General features: G+C 37.1%; 1 protein-coding gene across 1 annotated transcript in view; it reads right to left on the bottom strand.

Moving 5' to 3' along the window:
• Nucleotides 1–22,187, bottom strand: part of RAB21 (RAB21, member RAS oncogene family) — a 31,445-nt gene that overhangs the window by 5,179 nt on the left and 4,079 nt on the right. Inside the window, exons 2-6 of the mRNA XM_003481659.5 lie at nucleotides 13,619–13,678; nucleotides 12,341–12,448; nucleotides 10,657–10,720; nucleotides 3,413–3,467; nucleotides 2,813–2,901 (exon numbers count right to left, since the gene is read on the bottom strand). Coding sequence (XP_003481707.1) covers nucleotides 2,813–2,901; nucleotides 3,413–3,467; nucleotides 10,657–10,720; nucleotides 12,341–12,448; nucleotides 13,619–13,678 — 376 coding nt within the window. The remainder of the gene's footprint in view (nucleotides 1–2,812; nucleotides 2,902–3,412; nucleotides 3,468–10,656; nucleotides 10,721–12,340; nucleotides 12,449–13,618; nucleotides 13,679–22,187) is intronic.

The raw sequence follows: 22,187 nt of genomic DNA, 5'->3' as shown, positions 1-22,187 counted from the left end.
ATTTCATGTATGTTTTATAATATGTGAAATACATAAGTACTTGTACATGTCCTGTAACTTTAAAATATATTTATGGAGAATACTCAAATTTTTTATATAAAGATATGAGACATAAAACATTTATAATCCTCATTGTACAACTACAGGTGTGATAAATTCATTGAGTAATTTAAAAAAATACAAAAAAAAAAAACAGCTTTACTAAAGCATATCTGACCTGCAATAAACTACATATTGCTCTCAAAAAAAAAAAAATTTATAATCCACTAATCTAAAACCTTGGTATTCAAAGTATGGTTTGAAGACTAGTATTATTACCACTTGGGTGTCTGTTAGAAAAGACAAGCTCAGGCCCACACCATACCCACTTTATCAAAATATACATTTTAACAAGGTCCTGTGATTGATATGTACAGCAATGGTTCTCAAATTTCAGTATGCATTAGAATCTAAGAAGGGATTGCTAAAAACACAGCTTCTGGGCACACCCCAGATATTCTGATTTAGCAGATTTGGGGCAGACCTAAGGATCTGCATTTTTAACACATTCTCAAGTGATGCAAATACTGTTAATCAGGGGACCTCATTTAAAGAATAACTACCCTACCGACAAACGCTGGCGGCTACAGCTTCGATTGGACCCCTAGCCTGGGAACCTCCACATGCCTCGGGTACGGCCCTAAAAAGACAAAAAAAGGCAAAAAAATAAATAAATGAATAAAGAATTACTACTCTAACAGAATTATGAATAATCTTCTGATTTACATATAACTGAAATCTACTCCAAAGTTTGTGTACATGTACATTAGAGAGACAAACCATTGTTTTATCAAGTTCTCAAGAGTCTAGGGTCTATAATTTCAAGGAATATAAATTTTTTCTTTCATTGTTGGCTGTATCTGCAGCATGCAGAAGTTCCTAGGCCAGGGATCAAACCCGTGCCACAGCAGTGACTTGAGCCACAGCAGTGATAATGCTGGATCCTCAACCCATTAAGCCACCGGAGAGTGCCCAGGAATATAATTTGACAAAATATTTCAATCCATTATTCTGTAGACTAGAGTTCTCCTAATTATAGTATGTGCTCTACTGATGATATGAGAAATGACTTTCAGGTTGTATATGACATTTTCCTTTCTCTCTTTTCACAAATTTTTTTTTTTTTTTTTGCCTTTTCTGGGGCCACTCCCACGGCATATGGAGGTTCCCAGGCTAGGGGTCCAATCGGAGCTGTAGCCACTGGCCTACGCCAGAGCCACAGCAATGCAGGATCCGAGCCGTGTCTGCAACCTACACCACAGCTCACAGCAATGCCAGATCCTTAACTCACTGAGCAAGGACAGGGATTGAACCCGCAACCTCATGGTTCCTAGTCGGATTCATTAACCACTGAGCCACGACGGGAACTCCTACAAATTTTTAATATGGAAAAATTCAAACACATATAAAAGTAGAAAGAAGAGCATAATGAAAATCCGTACGTCCATGATACAATTTTATCTACACTTACAAGCATCCCTACCATTATTATTATTGATATTATTTTTTTAGGGCTGCATGTGTGGCATATGGAAGTTCTCAGGCTAACCTTGAATTGGAGCCACATCTGCCAGATTCAAGCTGCATCTGTAATGTACACCACAGCTCATAGCAATGCCAGATCCTTAACCCACTAAGCGAGGCCAGGCATCATATCCACATCCTCACCAATACTAGTCAGGTTCGTTTCTGCTGAGCCACAATGGGAACTCACCTACCATTATTTTAAATCAAATTCCAGACATGTAATTTAGAAATTACTTTACTATGATCTGTAAAAGATAACAACTTTTTTTAAAAAATAAGAACTCTTTTTTAAAGTGAAACATACAGAAGTTCCCAGGCCAGAGATTGAACCTATGCCATAGCATCAACTCAAGCCACAGCAGTGACAACACTGGATACTTAACCCACTGAGCAACTTGGGAACTCCTAAAATAATTTTTAATATCTTCAATATCCAGTGAGTATTCATAGTCCTGTTCCACAAACGTTCTTTTTTAGTAATTGTCAAATTAGGATCCAGATAAAGTCCATCCACCACAACTGGGTGTTACATCTCTTAAATATGTTTTATTCTGCATATTCCCCTTGCATTTTTACTTTTAATAGTAATGCATTTATTTTAATATATATTTAGCAATACTACACATACAATTTCAAAGCCATTGAGTACTACTTGAAATAGGGCTAAATTAGGTTTTTAAGCTTTAAAAAATGAGTTAAGACTATGGAAAAAAAGTGTGTGTGTATATATGTGTACATGATATACATGTATAACTGAATCACCCTGTTACATAGCATTAATTAACACAACACTGTAAATCAACTATACTTCAATAAATAAATTTTTTAAATGAGTTAAAAATATTAAGTAAATAGGAGTTTTCCATTACGGAGCAGCTGAAAAGTATTCATCTAGGAACCATGAGGTTGCACGTCTGATCCCTGGCCTCGATCAGAGGGTTAAGGATCCAGTGTTGCTGTGAGCTGTGGTGAGGGTCACAGACACGGCTTGGATCCTGCATTGCTGTGGCTGTGGGGCAAGCTGGAGGCTGTAGCTCTGATTCGACCCCTAGCCTGGGAATCTACATATGCCGTGAGTGCAGCCCTAAAAAGAAAAAAAAATAAATAAATAAGTAAATAATGATACTGGTCAATGTGATAAATCATTACTGTGGTCAAAATGGAGACTATAAAACATCACTTCAGAAATATAACTAATATTTTAAAAAGAGCCATATGTAACCATACTAAATCTAAATATACTTACTTTTACAAAGGTCAAGAAAGAGTTCCTCAATTCCTTTGTTCTGTTTGGCTGAAGTATGATAATGTTTTGCTCCCACAGATTCTGCATACCTTAAAAACAAAAAAAAGTAACATTGGAAATTGATGTAAAAAAATGATTCATGTTTTTGTCATGACTGTTATTTGAATTTTTTCACATTAGCAACTTTAGTGACTTATTACTAATCAACTCAGGTTTAGTGAAATTAAGATTATGTACCACTTAACATCCCACTATACTGAACCAACTTTTAAAAAAGAATATAACAAGATTTGAAATTTTTATAAGTTAATTTGGAACCCAAATACTTTAATTTTTGTGACTCACTGATTATTTGGCTATGATAACTTTCTTTTGCCTCACTCTTATATTTTTTACTGCAGCCAGAAAGAAAAGTTAAGAGTGAAATATCTTTAAATGTCACCAGAAGTCCAGAAATTACCAATGTAAGTATGCTTCACTGAATCCAACAGCTCACTCTATATTAAGAGGTTTGAGTAATAACTAAATGGTAAAGAACACTGTGCAAAGATAAAGACTTTTTACAGGAGGTGACGGGGGAAGGAAGAAGGGAACACTTACGATTCTGCTTCTTGAATGGAAACATGTCTCTCCTTCTCCAAGTCTATCTTATTACCTGATTTGGAAAAGTAAACGCCAGTCTTTATATTTATTCATTTTTATAATGAAATTAAGCCAATTAAAAACATATGACTGCCATTTTACTCACTTAGAAAAATAATACAAATCCCTGTCAGGCTTCTAAATGTCCTGAAACTATAAAGTTACATAACTTCTATGACATGAAGGTTGATCATGACTGTCAAGACAAACATGTTAACCTCCCTCAATGGTTCAATGCATATCCTTCCAGAAGATGCAGCCTCTGCCAGAGAAAATAACTTTTCCAAAGAAACGAGTACTATTTTTGATTTAGGGTATAATAGCCATAATTGATTTCACTAGGGAACCCTAAGGATAAACTTATGATTCTCAGTCAAGAGTAAACGAATGTCAAGCTGGTCAATAATTAAGCAAGGCCACCTTATTGTTCATGAAAATATATTAGGCTAGCTTCATGGATCCTAAGAGCATTTTGGTTTTCTAGGTGACACGTACTGGTTAAAGAAAGCATTAAAATGTAAGGCTTTTGAAGCACTTCACCACTGAAGGGGAAGAAACTGTACTGTTTGTTCTGCAAACATGAAATAACTTAGTATATGAACATTGTGCAGATTTTAAATTACTAAAAATAAGTTTAGCTCTCTTTAAACAACAGAACCAAACTGAGATTATGCTAAAAAGCCACCAGAACAAAAGTGAAGAAACTGCAAAATGCAGATTCCTTATTTGTTTGTTTTGATATTTTCTGACCTCGCCTGCGGCATGTGAAAATTCCTGGGCCAGGGATCAAGTTGAGCCACAGCAGTAACCCAAGCCACAGCAATGAAATGACAAGATTGGCTAAGCCACCAAGGAACTCTGCAGATTCCTCATTAATTAATTCCTCCACAGAGTAGAGATTAAAATAGGTAGGGTGGACAGAGTGCTAAAGGCAATGAAAATGACAAACTGGAAAGGGGAAAAATACCCTATGAAAGGACACTTCAAAAAATATTTTAATTTCTCCTACTATGACCTGCAGGGGTTAGACAGGAAACCTTGTAAATAAGGTCATTTTTTCTTGTAACCTTACAAAGCCCAGAAGACAACTTCAGATAAAGCACTGAAGCAAGCACCCAATGAAAGACATAATGCTTAGAACTGAGAGGTACAAGTCCAGAGATGCTGTATATGGATGATCTCAAATAATCTGAGCACCTAATTAAGGCACAGCTTCAAAGCATGATGTGACACCATCGCCTAAGGTTGAGAGGAAGGGAAGCAGACATAATAAAGCTCAGTGTATACTAAAAATTCAGTAATGAACTCTTCCTTATTTTTTATTTATTTAATTACTCAAATGAAGAACTCTTCCTTCTTTAAACAGTTATCAGTATACCTCAGCAAGAAGTCAGTGATTTCCCGCATTATACTGTCAGTAAAATTCTTAATTTGCTAAATATTACAACCAATATATCCAAGTCACCAGTGGAATAAGTGTTTTATGATACAAAGAATGCAAAAAGCACCATCTAGTGGCAAGTAGCTCCAACAGAGGCACAAGATTCTGCCACTGTGAAAAGGTAAAATAGGAGCCCCCCATAGATATTAAGGACACTTTTGTTGTAATTAACTAAAACCCTATGAGTTGTTTTTTTAGATCTTTAATGACTCTTCAAAATCCATCAGAATTATCAACTTTTTTTTTTTTGCTTTTTAGGGCCACACCCACGGCATATGGAGATTCCCAGGCTAGGGGTCAAATTAGAGCTACAGCTGCCAGTCACAGCCACAGCCACACGGGATCTGAGCCACGTCTGTGACATACATCACAGCTCATGGTAATGTCGGATACCTGACCTACTGAGTGAGGCTATGATTCAAACCTGCATCCTCATAGATTCATTTTGTTTGTGCCACAACAGGAACTCCTCAACATCTATTTTTTTTAAAAATGAGGATGGGAAAAGTAGGTAATCACTTGCTGGGTCATATGAGTATTTTGGGAAATTTATTCAGATATTACCTTATTATTTAATAACATTTAAACTTAACTAACTTTAATAAATCTTATTAAAAGTTAACTATTTTAATAACATAATTATTTTAAACCAAAGTAATCCCTCTACTTAACTATTTGAACAGTTCAAAATGGATTGATGGTACAGACTAAGTCACAAAACTGCCTTTTAGTGACTGACACCTATCGAAAGTTCAAGACCTTTCTAGCTCCCCCCCCCCTTTTTTTTTTCAAAAGCAAGAGAGCTAAAGTATTATGGCTTTGAGGCTTTACCTATTTCAATAGTGCTGTGCAGCTACACTGGGAACTTTCTAAAAGCTTAAAATACCTGAAAAGAAAAAGCACCAAAATAAGCACCTCTTGAAAGGAGGTACTGTACAGGTTGCGGGGGGGGGGGGGGCCTGAAGCTGTTGAAGAGGAAAAGGCCACCCTGCTAAGAATACTAAACACTTTATCTTCTTTAAAAATATCTGAATTAAGAACATGGAAGGGATATACCCACTATTAAGGGAAGAGGCCTAATAGCAATAATGAGCTAGATTTTGCTTAGATTGGATGTGTGGCTTAGTGGAAATAATCTCTTAAATTTTATAAAAATTGTTTTTAAGTCCTGGCTTACTTCACAACTATAAAATTTTGGGCAAATTACTTAACTACTTAGTCTCACTTTGTACAAAAGTAGCTAATAAACCTTGCAGGGTTGATGTGAAAATGAGGTATATTGAAAAGGTCTAGGAGTTCCCTGGTGGCTCAGCAGGTTAAGGATCCAGCGTTGTCACTGCTGTGGCTTGAGTCACTGCTGTGGCATGGGTTTGAACCCTAGCTCAAGAATTTCTGCATGCCATGGGTGCAGCCCCCCCCCCCAAAATGTGGGTATTAAAATCAACCATATTCATCACAGTGAATAATCAAATAGAAAAATCAATACTGTTATGAAGAAATTAAAGCATGTGATAATTAACACATTTTCTACCACAACCCTGGTTGGCTTCATCTAGCTAACTTAGTTAAATCAACACTCTAGGAAATCCTTTACTATCTATCCCCAATTTAGTTAGGTTTGCTTTTGTGCTATTACAGCATTCTCACCTTCCCCCTTCATAGCAATTATCATAATATACAATAACAGCTTGTTTTTCTCTTACCCTATATAAGCTCTGGGAAGACAAGGACCATGTCTATTTTTTTAACTTATTCAACACTATTCCTAAAGCCTGGTACATAATAAGCAATACCTAGTGTTGCTTAAGGATACGGCCTTGAAGTAGCAGACAAATCTGAACTAAAATCCCAGGTCTACTTCCAAATACTTTGTAGTTTGGGAAATATCAAGCTCTCTAAGCCCATTTTCTTACGTGTAAAGTGGAAATAGCCACAATACCTTCTTGCAGTGTTATCAGGAGGCTCAAATGAAATAAGAAGTGTGTACTTCTTAGAACAGTACTGGCACTCAATAAATGGTAACTACTATTAATAGTAAATATCTGTTTAACAAATACACAAATGTTAAGGACAGACTAGAAACAAAATATTCTATTAAATAGAGGAACCAAAGCTAAGAGTGCTGATCAATGGATTAACTAAATCTAGAGAAGAAAGTCTCTGCTGGCAAAGTATGGGGTTCTCTCTCTATTCCTGGTTTACATATTACCAATGGCTTAGATAAGGATCTAGAAGGTTCAGTATCTAATTTACACATGAAAAAAGGATAGTATATTATATATCAAAAATAAAAATACAGAAACACGACAAGTTGAAATTCCTACACTTAGGTTTAAATAACTTAGGTAGGAAGATGGGAAAGGCCTGATAGAAGAGTAAATACTTACAAAAAAGGAACTCAGATTTTTGTTAATTACAATCTATAAAAAAAGAGACTGAGTTAACATGCCTGCTAAAAAGTTTAAGTAATCTTGGGCTAGGTTGGCAGAGGACAGAATGAGGATTTTAAAAAAAGAGACCAAGAGTTCTCTTTTGGTGCAGCAGGTTAAGGATCCAGTGTTGTTAATGCAGTGGCTCAGGTTGTGGCTGTGGTATGGGTTTGATCTCTCACCCAGGAACCCCCACATGCTGCAGGCACAGCCAAAAAAAAAAAATTTTATAATTAAAAAAAAAAAATAGGAGAGAGCCATGATATACGGTGACTCAATAATGTTTGGATTCTAGAGTTCATTTCAACTGTAGGAGACACACTGATACAGATGTTCTAGGTTTATTATAGGTTCAGTAATAAACCTAAGAAAAAATAATCAGGATGAGGATGTCTGAAGTTAGGCCAATCAGTTGAAGACCTAGAGAAGATTCAAATATCAGCTTCAAATGTCTGAAGGGTTGTCTTACGTGAATAGTAAGGAACAAGTATTTGTCAAATGCCTTCTCTATGCCAAGTGTTTTCCAAATCATTATTTAATCTTCACCACAATCCTGTGAAGCATTATAATAATAATAATAATTGTTATTATTTTTAGGGCTGCATCCACAGCATATGAAAGTTCCCAGGCTAGGGGTCAAATTGGAGCTGTAACCACCAGCCTACACCACAGCCATAGCAACACAAGATCAGGGCCACGTCTGCGATCTCCACCACAGCTCACAGCAATGCTGAATCCTTAACCCACTAAGCGAGGCCAGGAATTGAACCCGATTCCTCATGGATGCTAGTCAGATTCATTTCTGCTGAGCTACAATGGGAACTCCTATTTTTATTATTATTATTATTTTGAAGCTAGCAATAAAACAGAAGAGAAAATAAACACTGAACATAACAAGAATGAAAATCAAGACATGGAAAAAATAATGCAAATGTCTGTCAATAGCAAAAGGATAAACTGTGGAATATTCATAGAATAAAGCATTAACTAGCAAAGAGAGTAAAATGAACTACTCTACATACAAGAACATAGAGGAATCTTGCAAAGATAAAGCCAAAAGCCAGACAAAAAAGCATTCGTACCATATGGTTCCATTAATGTGAAATTCAAAACAAAACTAATCGATACAGTAGAAAGTCAAGATCATGTTTGGAGGTAGAGGATGGTGAGGGAAGGCAACTGGGTAGCAGATGGGATGAAAAAGAAGCACAGGAAGGGCTTTTGATGTACTGGTTACACAGACATGGTGACTTTGTGAAATATTCCTTTTGTGGTAAATGGGCTCTCAAAATTCTTCCAACTCTGAATTACAAATAAAATTCCATGTCACATTTACTAATGAAAAAGAAGGGACAGTTAGAGCTTTCTATACTTTTATACCAATCATTAATAAATATTACATAACTTTAAATGAGAAGTATCGAACCCTATGTAATAGATCCAATATTACTAAACCTTCTTAGAATATGAACATAAAGAACACAAATTTTAATTATTCTAAGCTTATTTACCTCTCTAATTTTTTAAATGTTACTTTGTGACCCTGGCCAAGTAACAAGCTCTTGAGGCTTCTTTGACTTTTTTAAGACTACATTAGTCATTATTCGTTTCTTCCTCTCTTCTGAGAAATACCCAGAATCCCAAATGATCAAATCTTCAATTATTTACCTATCATGGCCACTTCTACTCCCAGTAAGTCCTTTATACGAGACAAAGGCAGGCCAAACTCACACTAGCTGCTGTTTTGGCCCCAACCTCCTATGTAGTCTACTGCTACTACTCCAGTGTTCTTGTTTGAAATACAACCACCATCTAGTCTAACATCTAGCATCTAGATGTTAAAAAGCAGGCTTGGAGTTCCCAGGTAGTTCAGCAGGTTAAGGATCTGGTATTATCACTGTTGTGACACAGGTTTACTGATGAGGCATGGGTTTGATCCCACTTCCATATGCCTTGGGTGTGGCAAAAAAAAAAAAAAAAAAAAAAAAAAAAAAAAAAAAAAAGACCTCCAAAGCACACACCAAAAAGCAGCCTATACCCTCCCAAAAAAGCAAGCCAAATCATCTCCTGCTCTTCTCCCAAAATGTAAGAAATGTAAACTCACGTTAAAAAAAAAAAAAATTCTTAAGGTTAAATACATTCTCTAATACTAATATATTCTCTGTCTTCCACTAAAACCACCCTGGTTTCTCCCAAGCCATTTATCAGTTACATAGAAAGGAAGAGAGAAAACAGCCTGAGGCTATTCATCATAAGTATTAATAACATAAGCACAGGAGTATGAATGACTTCGATTTAAATCTCATCTCTGACAGCTACATGGTATTGAGCAAGTTATCAAGTATCTTTAGGGCTCAGCTTTCTCAACAAAGCCCTCATAGTGTGGTGAGGATTACATGAGATAATGTCCACTAAGTATACAGCACAATGTCTAGAAGATTTTACTGATCAATAATTAGCTGTTATATCGTAAAAATAATAACCTAAAGAAAAAGGGAACCAAAAAGAAATCCAACAAGTCCAACAGTGAGTTCTAGAGTTCTTTTACTTTACTCTCAATATTACCATTGAAAATACTCCCTAACTCCAGTATATCATGGTCAACTTATATCCTTGGAGTGAAATATGTCCTTAACTCAAAAATGCATAAAGTTAAATGTACAGAATAAGAACATAGCTTAAGTCATTGATTTTAATTATACTGCAAAGTGGTTGCCGAAACCCTTTTTTGGTTCTAAAACAATGTTACGGTGAAAAACTAAATGTCAAATTAAAACAAGGCTGGGGGGCTGGAAGCCCTACATGTTTAGAGCTTCCCAAAGGCATTCCTTGAAACATAGATGCTTGAATCTCCAGAAAGATCACTTCTGAATCCTAAATTATTCTGGAGTATTAAATACTAAAATACCATTCTTCTTTTCTAATTTATAATGAGACTTGTTTACTATTCTTTAATAAAGTGTAAGGAAACAAAGGATATTTTTAAAAAGTAATGATGCTTACTTCAGGTGTGCCCATTAAAAAAAAAAAAAAAAAAAAAAGTAATGGAGTTCCCATCGTGGCGCAATGGAAATGAATCCAACTAAGAACCATGAGGTTTCAGGTTCAATCCTTGGCCTCGCTCAGTCGGTTAAGGATCCGGCATTGCTGTGAGCTGTGGTATAGATTGCAGACATGGTTTGGATCTGGTGTTGCTGTGGCTGTGGCATAGGCCGGCAGCTACAGCTCTGATTAGACCCCTAGCCTGGGAACCTCCATATGCTGTGGGTGTGGCCCTATAAAGACAAAAAAAAAGACAAAAAAAAAAAAAGTAATGATATAATGATACTTACCAACTATACATAAACAGATTTCATTTCCCAACATTTTCCGTAATTCTTTGACCCAGTTTTTAACCTGTATATGCAAAAGAGTACATATTGAAACAAATCTTATTTCAGTAACTACCATTATAACACCTAAAACTCACCAATGTCAAAAATTTTGTCTAACAGCCCATATATTTAGTTGTTACTAGGAATGATTCACTACAGGATCCTTTATTTATTGCCAAATTATACTGCAAACCACACACATATAAACATCCAATGGAAAGATATCTCTCTATATCTATATAAAAGTATAAACAAAAGTATTTCTAATTACAAATTTTCATAAACCATCCATAAGTCCAGGCAAAGCTGTTAACCACAGCAAAAGTATGTCAATTCCAGCCTCTGACTATATGGTTGTATAGAGTCACTTTGGACTCAAAAACACATAGGCATAATTAAAAGTCTTATATCCCAGTTGGTTCTGAAATAGAGGACACAGGAGTTTCTGTGTCACACACTTAAAGGAAAAACAAAAGTACACACAGGTACCAAAAAAGAGTAAGATAAAACTTTATCTCTAGAGTATGATAGGTTCCTTCAACCTTAGCACTAATGATATTTTGGCTCAAAACCATGAGAAATAATAAACTGTTGTTCTAAGCCACCAAATTTGGAAGGTATTCATATATAGAAAGAGGTTACTTTTCAACCTAAAAGACTCAACCTTCTTTTAATCAATAAAATACTTAAATCATTTATTTTTATGAGAGGCATGAAGGGATAATAAATAATACCCAAAGTAACATAAAAATACCATTAAATCTGAAAGCTACCTATTGCTTCATTTTTCTGCTCTTTGGACTAAGTTTTTCCATGTGTCATTAATAATCCAAGGACTAAGTTGTATATCTGTTTCATCAGTTAAATACTGGGAAATAAGTAAAAATTAAAATTAAAAAACTAAAAAAGCCAAGTAATCTCAACAATTACAAATCTGGCAACTCAAGGCAAGGGAAGTTTCTGCCTTGGAAATTACCCCCTTTAATTACACACTCTTGACAAAGTTATTCCAAGAAGGGCTTTCAAAGTAAAGGTCAAATAAGTAATTAGTCACTATTCTAACTGTGAAGAGAAATCAGAGGTAAGTTTAATAGTAACTCATTTTTGGCTCCAAATAACTTTAAAAATCCTATATTTGTGGTGAATGTTTAAAGAAGGATAAGAAAAAAATGGAGGAGCTTTAAGATAAACACTACCTAGATTGTCCTTTTAAAATTTATATTACATCCTCCAGAATATTTAGTGAGGAGAAAGAGCTTAAAACTTGATTTAGTTCTTCGTTGTTTCTCTTGACAATTTGGGAAGAGAATGCAGCCATACCAAGTTTTCGAGTGCCCAGTGTGTATGGAATCAAAAAATATATGTGACTTTTCTTTAATAGAGAGAAAAAAACTCTCTATGATCATTTCCCTTTCCTAATATCTGAGAAAGCCATGTAATAAACTACTAATAAATGATATCCATATTGTTAACATGAATTAAATATATTCCATTAAAAAATATGAGCGGCCATCATTTATGTACAAACTATATTTTACCTTTAAAGCCAAGGCTAATCATTTTAGTAAACAAAGGTATATTAATGCAGACTTGGAAAATCAGTTTTTCTATTAAGTCTTCTACCCATAAGTAAACAGAATACCTTCTGAAAAGAGTCTTCATCTGTTATATCATAAACTAAAATAGCTCCATTTGAATCTCTGTAGTAAATTGGCCCCAATGCATGGAATCTCTCTTGACCTGCTGTATCCTAAATAAAGCAACAAACCCTTATTAGATTAGAAAAAAAACTTAGCTGTTATTGTAGCTACAGTGAACTTTTGGTTAATTGGAAAGTAGGATGTAAAGTTACAGATAACCCCCAAACAGTGTTAAAAAAATAAAACAGGTTACGAAAAATTTTTTAAGTGAAATTATAAACAATATTTAATGTTTTATTGTTTTACAAAGGTTACTTCTACCCTCCCCAGCCTTCCTACTCCTCAGCAATCTTCCCACCCTCACTAAAAAACCAATTCAGGTGTCAAAGGATTGGAAAGGCTACAAATGGTGTTTTAAGCCAGGGAAAGACCTTGCACTAAATTTAGATTCTCTAAAGAGAGGAGATGAGGAGAAAAAGCATGCACCAGGACCACCTGCTAACAGGAACCCTATGGTATTATCTTTACCCTGCTCTCCACTAGCCACTCCCTTGGAGGACTGGGACAGGGAGACAGAGGGTTAAAAAAAAAAAAGGGTCAGAGAGGCTGTTCACCTCCGTGTTCTTTCTCTGACATGGAATTCCTCTGAATTAACCCTTCTCCAGCTGAGAAGTTATGAGAGCACTGTTCATGTATACAACTGTATTCAAGAGAATATTCTTAGAGATTTTTAGAATGTTTATTTTGGAAAAAACGTTCTGGGGAGTTCCCGTTGTGGTGCAGTGGAAACGATTCCAACTAGTATCCATGTTGATCAGGATTTAATCCCTGGCCTCGCTCAGTGGGTCAGGGATCCAGCATTGCCATGAGCTGTGGTGTAGGTCACAGGTCGCAGACGTGGCTCAGATCTCACATTGCCCCTGTGGCTGAGGCCAGCAGCTGTAGCTCTGATTTGATCCCTAGCCTGGGAGCTTTCATATGCCGTGGGTGCGGTCCTAAAAAGAAAACAAACAAAAAAAAAGGTTCTGGAAGTTCCCTTGTGGTTCAGCATATTAAGGACCCAGCAGTGCCGCAGGTGTGTGGCATAGGTTGCAGATGTGGCTCAGAATCAATCCCTGAACAGGAACTTAGATATGCTGTGGATGTGGCTGAAAAATTAAAAAAAAAAAAAAAAAATCCAGAAATTCAAATTCCTATCCCTATTCCTTGAGCCAATCAGTTACTAGAGTACCAAAAACATTTAGAGGCCTTCATTCATAAAGCTGAAAAGGTTAACTTACCCATATAGCAAGATTTACTCGTTTCCCACCAATATTTAACTTCTTTGTTAAAAATGATGCCTAAAAAAAGAGAGACATATATTAAACAATGCTTCACATAACGTAACATTTCTTATTGTAAAAACTGTAGATGAATAAATCATGTCAACATGAAACTCAAGTTATCTGGGAGAAAAAGTAATCATTGAGTTTTTATTAATGACCGAACACTAGTTCCATGGAAGACAGAACATTATTTACATTCTAATGGAAGAAAAAGATACTTTATTTCATGAGCACAAGTTATGAAAAGCGGTAAACTGGCAGTTAAATATGTTTTCTCATTTTTTCTTCATAAAACTCTTCCTTAGCATTTAATTTTATGCCACTTTACCTATTCATTGGAAAGAGTCTAAGAGTTTTCTAAGATGAGATACAATAAATGTCGTTCATTTTATAAATTTCAAAATGTTTCTGAAATTATTATATAATTCAATTACTTAAACTATATCTAATGACTGTCCTAGGTACTAATGTCATAGAAATGAAAAAAGTGGTTCCAGCTTTCAAGAAGCTTATAATTCACTGCAGAAGTTAAAATGTAAAGAGAATTAAAACACCATGTGACAACTGTTAAAATGGAGGGTCTTGCCAGGTATACTAAAAGGAAAGTGCTGAGCCTGCCTGGATGAGTCAGAGAAGGCTTCAGAAAGAAGGTAATTTCCTAACAGATAGATGAAGTCACTGATGCCTTAAACCCCTAATTCCCTATTCCATGGGAAACACTAAATTGGTTTGTTGGATGCCAAAGATGATATTACAAAGATAGGCAAAGAGTGAATGAATCAAAAGAAAAAAGTCCTAGAACTCCCTATCTAGACATATGAGCTTTACCTTGTAGGTCTTAACACAACCTGTTCCTGTTCAAGACACTAGACAAGTTTTTTTGCTTTTTCCTTTTGGCCACACTCACAGCATGTGGAAGTTCCCAGGCCAGGGATCAAATCCACATCACAGCAGTGACAACACTGGATCCTTAACCTGCTGAGCCACTACAGAACTCCCAAACAAGTTTGTTTTTTTTTTTGTTTGTTTTTTTTTGTCTTTTTGCCTTTTCTAGGGCCGCACCCCACAGCATATGGAGGTTCCCACGCTAGGGGTCTAATGGGCGCTGTAGCTGCCAGCCTACGCCAGAGCCACAGCAACACGGGATCCAAGCCGTGTCTGCGACCTACACCACAGCTCATGGCAATGCCAGATCCTTAACGCACTGAGCAAGGCCAGGGATCGAACCTGTATCCTCATGGATCCTAGGTAGGTTGTTACCACTGAACCACAACAGGAACTCTTTTTTTTTTTTAAAATGTTGCACCTGCAGCATATGGAAGTTTCAGACTAGGGACTGAATCTTACCCACAGCCGAAACCTATGCTGCGGCTGTGGCAAAGCTGGATCCTTTAACCCACTGCGCCAGGTCAGAGACAGAATCCGAGCCTCGGCAGCAATCCAAGCCACTGCAGTTGGATTCTTAACCCACTGTATCACACTGGGAACTCCCTGACTTCTTTTTCCCTAAAGAAACAACTAAGTCATCCAAAGGAATAAACGTTAGGAAATAATACTGTTGACAATAGAGAATCAATGAAGAGTTTTCAAGCAGTGAGGAAGTATAAGATCTTTACTTTAAAGGTATGACTCTGCAATAAGAAAGGACAGGACTAGACCTGGGAGAAAGGAGGCTATTTTATGGTTGGAAAGAAAAATATAAAGGGCCTGAACATGAAGAGAGAAAAGAGAACAGAATCAGAAGTAAATGAAGAGGAAATATAATCAGATACCAGAAATATAATCAGAAACCAAAGTCAGTTGACATGTTTAAAAAAAGGAAGAGAGAGCCAAGTTCAAAGCTATGCAGAGACTGTCACATTAAATGTTTCTTTTTTTTACTTTTTTTTTTTTTTTTTTTTGGTCTTTTAGGGCCACACCCGCAGCACATGGAGGTTCCCAGGCTAGGGGTTGAATCGGAGCTACAGTGCCAGCTACACAGGCACAGCAATGCGAGATCCAAGCCACATCTGTGACCTACACCACAGCTCACTGCAACACCAGATCCTTAGCCCACTGAGCGAGGCCAGAGATCGAACCTGCAGCTTCATGGATACTATGAAGTATCAAGTCAGATTTGTTTCCACTGAGCCATGATGGGAACTCCTCTTTTCTTTACTTTTTTGGCTGTATCCATGGCAAACGGAATTTGATCCCAGGCTAGGGATCAAATCCAAGCAGCAGCACCTACATCACAACTGCATCAACACCAGATCCTTAGTCCATTGCACTGGACTGGGAATCAAACCTGGAGATGCCCAGAGACACTACCAGATACTTAATCTGCTAAGCCACAGCAGGAACCCCCTTTTAAGTGTATTTATATAGAAGAAAGTGCAGAGGTAGAAGGTAAAACAGACAAAAGGCTAGGATGGTGAATTACTACTGAAAGAGAAAGAAGCCAGATTTCAGAAAGGACTTGCTACTGTATGCACACTAATGAAAATTAAAACTAAGAAAAGACCACTAGATTAAGTGATTTACTAAGGAATCCACAGAGATACAAATGTCAGAGTTGAGATCAAATCCAGGAATGTCTGCTTCAAAGCCCAAGCTATACTCAAGATATTTTATTAAATAAAACAAAGTTATACAGAAGAAGGTGTAAAATAAATTCAATGGCAAGATAACAAAAGAAGTAACTTGGAAAATGAGAAGACTAAATACATGACAATAAACATGAATATAAAACTATTTCCCACTCATAGAATAAGGGCTAAGAAAAATCAACACTGAAGCAGAACCCTAGTTTGAATCTCAGTTTTGCCATTTATTAGTTACATATTTGAACTCAGCCATTCCCACTGTTTCAAAATCCATGTTACAGAAGAAACTCAAAATCTGTATCCTATCCAAATTATTTGATAAGTAAACTTAAATATCTCTTCTTTTAAACGTCTTTATAAAGTTTAAACTGATCTTCCTTCCAAATTTGGCTTTCCATTCCAATATTAGTAATATTATTATTATTATTATTATTTTTTGGCCATGCACCCACAGCATACATAAGTTCCCCAGCCTGGGGCTGAACTCACACCACGGCTGCAACCTGAACCACTGCAGTGACAACACCAGATACTTAACCCACTGAGCCACATGGGAACTCCCCAACATTAGTATTTTGATCACATTCCCCAAGTCACTAAGGTTTAGAATCTTAGGACTATTATTATTGAATATTCTTCCTCTTCTGTCACCCATATCCCTCCAAAAACCTACCAAGCCTTATCTTCATATTTCCTCTGGAGTTCTATGACCACCAGTCTCATATTACTATAGTTTCATACTATAAATACCTTTAGTCTCACCTCACACTCTGGTCCTCTGGTCTAGATGAGGACCAGAGTGTGATTATCTTACCAAAGCCTTCATGATTAGAAACAAAACCAAAACCAAAAACTTATCATAGCCATATCTAAGTCGTGTAATGTTATCATTTTAAATAAGTATGCTTGGACTACATCCCTGCTGGCAGCTAATACCATAAAAGCCTTTTGTCATGAGTTTTGTGGGGATTTCTCAGCAGAGGGAAAGGAATTAGAGCTGATAAAACTCCATCATTTCCTTTCTTGCATTTCCTCTGAAACTCATCACCACTTTGCCATGGTGAGATCAGAGACAGTGTTAAGGAACCACAGATGTACATAACAATTTTATGGAAAGAGTGCTCATCATACCACTGTTGAAAGAAAAAAAAAAGAAAAAATAACCTAAATGTCCATCAATAGGCAATTTTTTAAAAATACACAAATGTAGTCCACCCATACAGTGAGACACCATGCAGTCACTTCTACTACTAGTGCCAAGACTCACTAACAGTTATTCAATGCTTACCTTCTGCAAGTACTATGCTATACACTTTCCACAAAATCATTCAAAAGTTTCTCCTTTATAAAAGTTGGCAGGGTGGCAGAGGTCCCATTGTGGTGCAGCGGAAACAAATCCGACTAGTAGCCATGAGGTTGTAGGTTTGATGCCTGGCCTCGCTCAGTGGGATAAAGAAAAAAATCAGGGGCCCTGATCTACAAATAAAAATTTCAATGCCTTATCTTTGTATCCAAGGACCATGTATCTTACTAAGACAGCTTCTAGTATTTCTTAGTCTCAAATTTATATACATTCCCTACAATTCTGTTTGTTCATAAAATTCCCCTCTAATCTGGGTATACTCATTTTTTTTTTCCCCCCTTTGGTCTTCTAAGGGCCACACCTATGGTATATGGAAATTCCCAGCCTAGGGGTCAAATTGAGGCTACAGGGACCGGCCTACGCCATAGCCACAGCCACGCCAGATCCAAGCTGTGTCTCTGACAGCTCATAGCAATGCCAGATCCTTAACCCACTGAGTGAGGCCAGGTACCAAACCTGTGTCCTCATGAATACTAGTCAGGCTTATTATCACTGAGCCACAAGAGGAACTCCTGGGTCTACTCTTTATTCTCTATCTGAAGCTCACCTATCCAAGACCAACGCATGACCTATACTCTTCTGCCTTGAATTTTTTTTCCTTTTTAGGGCTGCACCTGCAGCATAGGGAAGTTCCTGGGCTAGGGGTCAAATTGGATCTGCAGTTGTGAGCCTACGCCAAAGCCATGGCCACAATGGATCTGAGCCATGTCTGCAACATGTGCCACAGATTGCAGTAATATCAGATCCTTAATCCACTGAGCCACAATGGGAACTCCTGCCTTGATTTTTTTTTTTTTTTTGCCTTTTAGGGCTGCATTTGCGGCACATGGAGGTTCCCAGGCTAGGGGTCTAATCAGAGCTACAGCTGCCGGCCTACACCACAGCCACAGCAACACCAGATCATTAACCTACTGAGCGAGGCCAGGGATTGAAACTGCAACCTCATGGTTCCTAGTCGGATTCATTAACTGCTGCATCACGATGGGAACTCCATTGCCTTGAATTTTTAAGCTTTCTCATACCACCCATACAACCCACACTGAATTTCTCCTGAATTAACCTTAAGAACTTTAGGAAATCTAAACTTGTAACATACAGCATATACCACCTTGTACTGTAGGTTATCTTTTCATGGGTATATGTCTTCTGTTAACTAGAGTACATGATTTTAATTTAACACTTTCACAGTTTTTACAGTAAAACAGGCAATGTTCTAAGAGCTTTTCAATATTACCTCACTTTCCGTAACTCTGGAGTTAGATACATTATCCAAATATCATAGATGTGGAAACAGAGAAAAGGAATGGTCAGTATCTTGCTCACAGTCACACAATAAGTGAGAGACGTGGATGTGAAATCCAGGAGGTCTGGCTCCAGACATGACTCATAACCACTATGCTGTGGTACCGCCCGGACTAAGATATGAGCTAAAACTTCTTCTGTAAGAGGGGGTAGGAGGAACCATACATAGTGCTGCCCATACCCTCAAATATTGTTACTATAGATAACCACATTTTCAGTGTGCTGGTATAACTCAATTTACATAAAATGTGTATTCCTAAAGGTTTCCTTATAAACCAAATTATTTTAACTCAAATATTTGATGCACTAGTAAAGCACATTATCATAGGGTCCCCTCTAAATCTTTTTTCCCCTTCATTATGAAAAACTGAAGTCCTACTCTATAGGAAGATTCCTTCTGTAATATAAATCATCTCATTTTATATACATCATAAGCTTTTAATATTTTATAGATATTTTCTTAAAGAACACCTTGTTTTAAAAACAAATGTAATTACATTTGAGAATAAAACTGAAAGAACAGCAGGTGAACAGCAAACAACCAAACACTGAAATCTGTCCTTTTGTTAAAACTATCTCTATGATGATATGTAATGTAGCTAGGCTACTGAGATACCATTCAAAGGTTCTTACTACTGTTGCAAGGTAATAAGAGTGGGAGGGAGGCATGATCATGGATTTCTTTGAGAACCTGATGAAAGCTATGAACCTACTCACTCCCAAGAAAACTGTTCATGTGCACATATCAGAAACAATTTTCACTCACTTTCCCAAGGGATTTATAAATCCCTGGCAACATCTCAGTGAAGAACCCCATGTGCAAAGAGCAGGTGAGTGTGGCGTTAAACAATATCAATTCAAAAGTTCTAGGAATATGGGAAGAAAAATAATTGTACATCTAAAGTGCTACTCTGCTTGGGCTTTCTCATTTAATCTTTTAAATAACCCTGTAAAGTAGGTAATCAGCCCTACTGTACAGTTGTGAAACTGAGATTTAAAGAAATATAGTGACTCACTCAAGGTCAGACAACTCAGTGAGGTACTGCAGTGGGTGGAAGCCTGTCTGACTCCACAGTACTTTTTCCATTGCACAAAGGCGCCTATTCTAGAACACACATTCTTAACCTGGCACTCCTCCACTCAGACACTAAGTGTTTCTGGATACCAACTCATCCCCCAAAATATTCTCAGGGTAGGCACAAAGTAAGGAGGGTCATAGTAATGGTACATTTCCCACCTTCTCCTTCAAATTCTGAGTTATAGCACCACTATTTCTTCTAATTCTAATGATTTCATCTTCCAAATTTTAGGGGTAGTAACAGACTTCACAATCTTATTAGACATCTGTCACTTGCACCTGATGCTTATTTACCCAACATCTTATCTGAAAGCATAGTGGATATATATTTAAAAAGACAAAATAGGATTATAGGAAAGATAATAAGAACAAAAGACATTTGCCAAATGAAAGTCTTTTTGTAACTTGTTTAATCAATGTTCTAATGACATTTTTTGCTTTTAGGTTTTTTTGTTTGTTTGTTTTGGGGGGAGTTTTTTGGCTACACCCACGGCACGTGGATATGAGTTACCAGGCCTGGGACTGAATCCGAGCCACTGTAGTGGCAATGCCAAATCATTAACCATTAAGCCACCAGGGGAACTCCTGGTTTTTTGTCTTTGTTAGCCAGATCACTTGTTGTGCTTGCTAACCACTGACAAAGCAAAATATCTAAAGCAGCATAGTACCCAAACTGTGGGTATGTTCCTGTCTTTAAGTTCAACTGACTTTCACTAATAATATGTGTATGTATAACTAAACAGTTATGTTATTTTTGCTACAGTTACTAACATTGTTTCAGGCTTAAGTATTTAAAATACCTATTTACTGTCAGACTTAAAACACAGACATGAAAGGATTGAGGCAGATAATTTATAAAATTAGTCCTCTGTAGCAAGGCAATAAAAATTAGCTATCAAAGTGGTGCAGCAGAAACAAATCCAACTAGTATCCATAAGGATGCAGGTTCGATCCCTGGTCTCGCTCAGGGGGTCGGGGATGTGTCATTGCCGTGAGCTGTGCTATAGGTTGAAGACGCAGCACAGATCCTGAGTTGCTGTGGCTGTGGCATAAGCCAGCAGCTGCAGCTCTGATTAGACCCTACCCTGGGAACCTCCATGTGCCAAGGGTACAGCCCTGAAAAAAAAAATTTACCTATCAGAAAACTAAGCTGAATTGCTACAATGGCAAAGCCGTATTACAACATATAAATATAATAGTTGTACACCTTAAATTTATACGTTACATGTCAAATATATTTTAATTAAAAAAAGAAAGAAAGAGTTCCCATCATGGCACAGTGGTTAACGAATCTGACTAGGAACCATGAGGTTGCAGGTTCAATCCCTGACCTTGCTCAGTGGGTTAAGGATCTGTGCCAGGAGGTTTACATACTATAGCTCTCTAATCCATGTAAAAATCCTACCAGTGAGATTCTCCCATTTCATGAATAAAGAACCATCTTAAAAACATTAGGAGTTCCCATTGTGGCTCAGGGGTAATGAACCTGACTAGTGTCCATGAGGATGAGGGTTTGATCCCTGGCCTCACCCATTGGGTTAAGGACCTGGCATTGCTGTGAACTAAGGGGTAGGTCCCAGATGTGGCTCATACCTGGTATTGCTGTGGCCATGGCGTAAGCTAGCAGTTGCAATTCCAATTCGACTCCTAGCCTGGGAACTTCCATATGCTGCAGGTGTGGCCCTAAAAAGAAAAAAAAATTGGAATAACCTGCCAAGATCATGATGACTAAAATGCAGGAGTCAAAATTCAAACTAACTTCAAAGTCCTGTCTCTTTTTACTTCATCACATGGCCTCCTAAGGCAGAAACAGAATATCCTGTCTTCTCCAAGCACCTGACAGAGCATCTCATTACATACCTTATGGGTAAGACTGATGTAGCAAGAAAGTCAGGAGACCTGTAATGCTGAAATAGCTATTTTCATTAAAGGCTTCATGTCCACTAGGTAGTAGCTCACAGCAGTCAGTCTTGTTTTCTACTTCCATTATCACTAATATGTATAACACTCCATTAATTAAATAAAGAGGAAAGAGGATTGCTGCCCATGAAAGGTCTGAAAAAGCCCCACCCTAAGATTCTGGATGTCTGAAGAGAAGTACATCTCTGGTCATGTGTCAGTGAACTACAGTGAGACTTCTGCAGAGTTTTGTACTTAGCCCTCTCTCTCACTCCTTTCTTTCAGAGTCTATTAATG

The sequence above is a fragment of the Sus scrofa genome, chromosome 5 (assembly GCF_054392235.1).
Source record: "Sus scrofa isolate SSC_HxYL_T2T_F1_AM1 chromosome 5, Sscrofa_HxYL_maternal_Yorkshire_Landrace_v2.0, whole genome shotgun sequence".
NCBI classification, from domain to species: domain Eukaryota; kingdom Metazoa; phylum Chordata; class Mammalia; order Artiodactyla; family Suidae; genus Sus; species Sus scrofa.
Note: the sequence above shows the minus strand (reverse complement) of the source record. Positions and strands in the feature narration are given on the sequence as shown.